Source organism: Hordeum vulgare, chromosome 5H (assembly GCF_904849725.1).
Source record: "Hordeum vulgare subsp. vulgare chromosome 5H, MorexV3_pseudomolecules_assembly, whole genome shotgun sequence".
NCBI lineage: Eukaryota > Viridiplantae > Streptophyta > Magnoliopsida > Poales > Poaceae > Hordeum > Hordeum vulgare.
The window spans coordinates 13,552,098-13,558,752 of NC_058522.1; the positions used below are offsets into that span (position 1 = coordinate 13,552,098).

At 45.4% G+C, this 6,655-nt stretch overlaps 1 protein-coding gene across 1 annotated transcript; it reads left to right on the forward strand.

The window, feature by feature from the left end:
• Positions 1–711: 711 nt before the first annotated feature.
• Positions 712–4,238, forward strand: LOC123395594 (probable leucine-rich repeat receptor-like protein kinase At1g35710). The gene has a single exon (XM_045090618.1). It carries the CDS (start codon positions 1,045–1,047, stop codon positions 4,162–4,164), a length of 3,120 nt encoding a protein of 1,039 aa, XP_044946553.1. The 5' UTR covers positions 712–1,044; the 3' UTR covers positions 4,165–4,238.
• The last annotated feature ends 2,417 nt before the right edge of the window (positions 4,239–6,655 follow it).

The window sequence follows — 6,655 nt, forward strand, 5'->3', positions numbered from 1 at the left end:
CATTTTGCAGAAATCCCCCTAGAGTTTTCCGAAATCAACGCGCGGTCCGGAATTAAGTGAGAAAACTAATGGTTTTTTTGTTTTTTTACAGGAAACCCCCCGTGGTTTCCCTAAATCAACCCGCGGTACATACTTAAGTGAGTGAACGAATCGTTTTTGTACTTTTTATAGAAACGTCCTTCGGTTTTATATTAATTAATCTGCAGTTAAATTATAAGTGACAAATACTTCAAAAAATCATATCTTCTAAACAGTAACTTCAATTTTAGATTGTTATATATGAAATTTTATTAGAGACATATGTAGAATCTGAATATAATGTTAGTTTATCTATTAATTTTTTAAATTCTATTTATAATGTAATTTTTATCAATAGTGATGCGCAGAGTCTAAATATGATGTTATTTTACTTATTTAACAATTTTAAAATTTTATTTATGCTGTAATTTTAATCAATAGCGCACAATCCATTTTTTCTATTGAGGTCAATCCATGTTGCAAATAAACACCTCACTAAAATGAGATTAAAGATAAAAAAACTATCAATAATCGTATATGCATGTCTTCGCAAAACATTACATGAAAACAGAAAAGTTGATGTTCATCTTAGGAAGAGAGAGAGAGTTAGAGAGAAAGCATAGATGTATTCACAAAAAAGAGACAATGTAGATGTGAGTTTAAATAAAGATCTCAAGCCATGATTATTAAGTTAGGATGTGTTCACTTGTATGGTTTGCTTCCGTTGCAACGCATCGGACTCTTGTGCTAGCGAAATACTAAGACAAATAGTCCCGCCTTTGCTCCCTTTTTTTTAGTGCGCCCACTGTTTTGGACTGGACCGACCAACCAAACTCACAGCAGATCAAAAACGATCCTAAACCGCGTAGTACCACCATACTGAAATATTCTCAGTCAGAGAACGGCAAAAGTTGCTACTACACACGCGGAGTCGAGGAGACTCGGACTAGGAGCACAACAGTCAACCCGCACTCCATTGATCTCAACAACCATACTCTCCACTCGCGTGCTGTTCCCTGAACGGCAATGCCGACGCCGGAGGCCACCTTCGCATGGATCCTCCTCCTCCTCCTTGTCTCCTTAGTTTCTGCTCCGGCCGGCGCCAATGCCGCGACGGAGTCCGAGGCGGAGGCGCTGCTGGCCTGGAAGGCCAGCATCGACGACGCCGCCGCGCTGTCCGGCTGGACCAAGGCCGCCCCGGCCTGCTCCTGGCTCGGGGTGTCCTGCGACGCAGCCGGGCGCGTCGTCTCGCTCAGGCTCGTGGGCCTCGGCCTCGCCGGCACGCTCGACGCGCTCGACTTCACGGCCCTCCCGGATCTGGCCACGCTCGACCTCAACGACAACAACCTCATCGGCGCCATCCCGGCGAGCCTCTCGCGCCTGCGCTCCCTGGCCGCGCTCGACCTCGGCAGCAATGGGTTTAACGGCTCCATCCCGCCGCAGCTCGGCGACCTCTCCGGCCTCGTCGACCTCCGGCTCTACAACAACAACCTGGCCGATGCCATCCCGCACCAGCTCAGCAGGCTCCCCATGGTCAAGCATTTCGACCTGGGCTCCAACTTCCTCACCGACCCGGACTACAGCAGGTTCTCGCCGATGCCCACCGTCAACTTCATGTCGCTCTACCTCAACTACCTCAACGGCAACTTCCCGGAGTTCATACTCAAGAGCGGCAACATCACCTACCTTGACCTGTCGCAAAACTATTTCTCCGGGCCGATACCGGACTCGCTGTCGGAGAAGCTCCCCAAGCTCATGTACCTCAACTTGACCGTCAATGCCTTCTCCGGCCGGATACCGGCGTCGCTGTCATCACTGAGGAAGCTCCGGGACCTGCGGATTGTAAACAACAATCTGACTGGAGGCATCCCGGATTTCCTTGGGTACATGTCCCAGCTGAGAGTTCTTGAACTCGGCGGCAACCTGCTAGGCGGTCCGATCCCGCCGGTTCTTGGCCGGCTCCAAATGCTAGAGCACCTTGACCTGAAGAGCGCCGGGCTGGTTTCCACTATTCCACCGCAGCTGGGCAACCTTGGCAATCTCAATTTCGCAGACCTAGCCATGAACCAGCTCAGCGGTGCCCTGCCGCCGGAGTTGGCCGGGGTGCGCAAAATGCGGGAGTTTGGCGTATCATACAACAATCTCTCCGGTCAGATTCCGCCGGCTATGTTCACGAGCTGGCCAGACCTCATAGGGTTCCAGGCGCAGAGTAACTCGTTCACTGGGAAAATTCCTCCGGAAATCGGCAAGGCAACCAATCTAAAAAATTTGTATCTCTTCAGCAACGATCTTACCGGATTTATCCCGGTAGAGATCGGCCAGTTGGTGAACCTGGCTCAGTTGGACCTGTCCATAAACTGGCTCACAGGTCCGATACCACACTCGCTTGGGAACCTCAAGCAACTCAAGCGGCTGTCGTTGTTCTTTAATGAGCTCACCGGTGCTATCCCACCGGAGATCGGCGACATGACAGAGCTGCAAGTACTGGACGTCAACACCAACTGTTTGGAAGGGGAGCTGCCCACCACCATCACATCGCTCCGTAATCTCCAATACCTCGCCCTGTTTGATAACAACTTCACCGGTACTATACCGCGAGACCTTGGGAAGGGGCTGAGCTTAACCGATGTCGCCTTCGGGAACAACAGCTTCTACGGTGAGCTGCCACAGAGGCTGTGCGACGGCCTCACCCTGGAGAACTTCACGGCAAACCACAACAACTTCAGCGGCACCCTCCCGCCGTGCCTGAAGAACTGCACAGGCCTGTACCATGTGAGACTGGAGAATAACCAATTCACTGGCGACATCTCGGAGGTGTTTGGTGTCCATCCCCAATTGGATTTCTTAGATGTCTCGGGTAATCAGCTGGCAGGGAGATTGTCGCCTGATTGGTCACGGTGCACCAACCTTACAGTTCTATCCATGAACAACAACCGCATGTCTGCCAGTATTCCTGCAGCCTTGTGTCAATTGACCTCTCTCCGGTTACTGGATCTATCAAATAACCAATTCACTGGGGAGCTCCCACGCTGCTGGTGGAAATTACAAGCACTGGTGTTTATGGATGTGTCCAGCAATGGTTTGTGGGGTAACTTTCCTGCCTCAAAGAGCTTGGATGACTTCCCCCTCCAATCACTTCGCCTTGCTAACAATAGCTTCTCTGGAGAATTTCCATCTGTCATTGAGACCTGCTGTAGTAGGCTCGTCACGCTAAATCTTGGTCACAACATGTTCGTTGGTGATATCCCCTCTTGGATTGGAACAAGTGTTCCTCTTCTAAGAGTTCTGACCCTCCCATCCAACAAGTTCAGTGGTGTCATTCCATCCGAATTGTCCAAACTTTCTAATCTGCAAGTACTTGACATGTCCAAGAATAGTTTTACTGGAATGATCCCGGGAACGTTCGGCAACTTAACATCGATGATGAAACAAGGACAACAAGTTTTCTCCAGCAAAAATGTAGAATTTTCTGAAAGGCACGATTTTGTCCAAGTGAGACGGATTTCCACTTTTTCTCGGAGGACAATGCCAGCCAGTAAACGTTCGCCGATGGATCAGTACCGAGACAGAGTTAGCATTTTCTGGAAGGGTCGTGAACAAACTTTCCTGGAAACAATCGAAATTTCAGGTATCGATTTATCAAGCAATCTACTTACCGGGGACATCCCCGAGGAGTTAACATACCTTCAAGGTCTCCGATTATTGAACTTGTCTAGAAATGATCTGTCAGGCAGTATTCCAGAAAGAATTGGCAGTTTGGAGCTGTTGGAGTCCCTTGACCTCTCATGGAATGAACTTTCAGGTGCTATCCCTCCCACCATTTCAAACTTGCAGTCGCTCGGCGTGTTAAATCTGTCCAACAATCTCTTAAGGGGCGTCATACCCACTGGAAGTCAGATGCAGACGTTTGCAGAGGAATCAATTTATGGCAACAATCCGGGGCTTTGTGGCTTCCCGTTGAGCAAGGCTTGTTCCGATGAGGTAACCGAAGACCACCTAGAAGAACTTGGAAGAGATGTGTGGTTGTGTTACTCTATAATCCTTGGCATAGTTTTCGGTTTTTGGTCCTGGTTCGGAGCTCTGTTTTTCCTGAGGCCATGGAGGTTTTCCTTCCTCCGATTTCTTGATAGGTTAGGCAGTAAGTGAGGCTCTCATATCCTCAGGTGTAACGCTTATTTCTCTCTGCAACGGTAAACTAAATAATTTCAAACTTTTCAGTATCTGTAGCAGCTTCAGAATATGTGGAATTGCTTGCTTCCTTTGGTGAGGGAACTTTTGTCACAATCCGATGCTGGGGCTGTAAACTCTCTGTGCGTCTTCATGATTAGCAAATCTGCAGAAAAAAGGCAACTAAGCATCTAGATTTTATCCATGAGGCAGTTTAGACTGTTGGTACTGTAAATACATGAGGCAGCAGAACATAAAAGAAGAAGAAGATGAGCAACATCATATTACTGGAATAACAAAGAGCTCGGAATACAGCATGATGAACAATAACAAATATAGTGCCTTTTCCCTTCCAAACACCATCAGTACACACAAAAAAAGGCTAGAACGGGAGCGCGATGGCGCCGACGCGCGCGACAGGCGGGAGGCAGGGTTATTGGGGGGGGGGGGGGGGGGGGGGGGAGGCGGAGCTGCACCTGGACGCGGAGGAGGGAAACCTGGAAGGCGAGGCGGCTACCGGCACCAGGAGATACGGCAGCGTAACTCAGCGACCGGCCGGAGCAGGAGCAGGCAGCGGCGACGCAGGCCGCCGGAGGAGCGGCGGCACCGGGCGGCGCGGGAGCGAGTTGAGGAGGACGATAAGAGACCAAGCTCTCTCCTCGTCTCCGCCGCTCCTTGGGCCTCGCTGGACCTATACCAGCCCGTTCATAGAACAGCCCATTTTGAGCTTAGGTGCAATTGTTTCCAGCAATTTTGTAAGGTTATTATAGAACCTTTTCCTGATTTTGTTTCCATATTTGCTTTCAGTGGTTTTATTTTTTTTCCTGTTTTTTATTTTCATTGCCATTCCTTTTTTCATTTACCTTTTCATTTTATTTTTTCAGTTTTTTAAATACGTGAACTATTTTGAAATTTGGGACCATTTGTTAAATTATAAAAAAATAACAAATCTATTTTTTAATTCACACATTTTTTTGGATTCATGGACAATTTTTGAATTTGTAATTTGTTTTCGAATTCATGATTCGTTTTCAACTCGTTAAGGTTTTTTAAATTCATGAACATTTTCAAAATTTGCCAACATGTTTTTAATCCACGAACAGGTTTTGCATTTGTCAAGATATTGTAAAATTCATGAACATTTTTTAGATTTGTTAACATTTTTTAATCAATATTTTTAGATATTTCTATTTTAAAATTGGTTAATTGTTTTTAAAAATTCTGTAACGTTTTTTTAGTTCATTGACACATTTTGAATTTTGGAACGTTTTTTAAATTCTAAATTTATTTTGAATTCGTGAAATTGTTAAATTCAGACTCTTTTTAAGGATCTACATTAAAAATCGTGTTTTTAAAGAAAATTGACAAAATAGAAAAATCGAAAGAGAAAAGAATAAGAGAACCAAAAATTGCAAATGGTGAATGGGCACAAAAATCATTTTCTACAACGCAAACAAAAAAGCTATTTTTTTTTGTAAACACACGAATGTATATTATGTATTGCAAATCATGTGAACAAAGAAGCACATGATTACCCTGTTTTTCCGCATAGCACAATGAAATAGGAAATGCCTAATGTATGCACTATAAAAATGTATTGACAAGTTGTAACCCTTCTGAAATTCATATCACTGTCACTTAGTGATGTACATATATTCAAGTTTCCTGAGAGAAAATGTAATGACAAGTTGTAACCCTTCTGAAATTCATATCATTGTCACTTAGTGATGTACATATATTCAAGTTTCCTGAGAGTTTGGACCGTCTTTCACATTCCATTTTTACCCCATATTTTGACATTTTTTTACAAGAATTACACCATATAATGATTTTTCATCTGTTTTACCACTTCTAAAGAAAGTTGTGCCATGTTTTACCCTTCTTAATTTTTAGTATGTTATATCATATGGGTCTCAGTTGTCACATAACAAGTGATGTACCACATTGATGGTGTTTCCTAGGCAGCTGGTTCCCTTTGTTAGAAGGGAGAGACGGGGACATGCATACAACTAGCACGCCATGTCGAGGAGGCTAGTAGAGAAGGACTCGACGACGTTGCGGCGCAAACCGGTGGGGGTCGATGTTGCCCATGATGGTCGGAGTAGACAAAGTGGTCGGGATAGACGCTGGCGATGAGGTGGTGCTGGACGGAGATGAAGGGGTGGATGAGTTTGAATTTAATTCTTGCAATCATGCCAACTCCTATTTTCTTGGATGAAGCTCATTTTGAGCGTCGGAGAAAATTAACCCCATGCTCAATTTTTTTTTCTTTCTAACCCTTCAATTTCCTTTTTTCTCTTTCTTTGCTATTTTTTTTCTGCAAGTGGTTAGAGAAGAGAGAGGGATTAGGGAGAGAAGCCCACTAATAAAAGTGCGAAGAGTGCATGACTGGTACATGCAAGCATATCATGAATCGGATAACTGGCTCTACTTAGCATATGAAGACGAGAATTTCGGGACTGGACGAGGC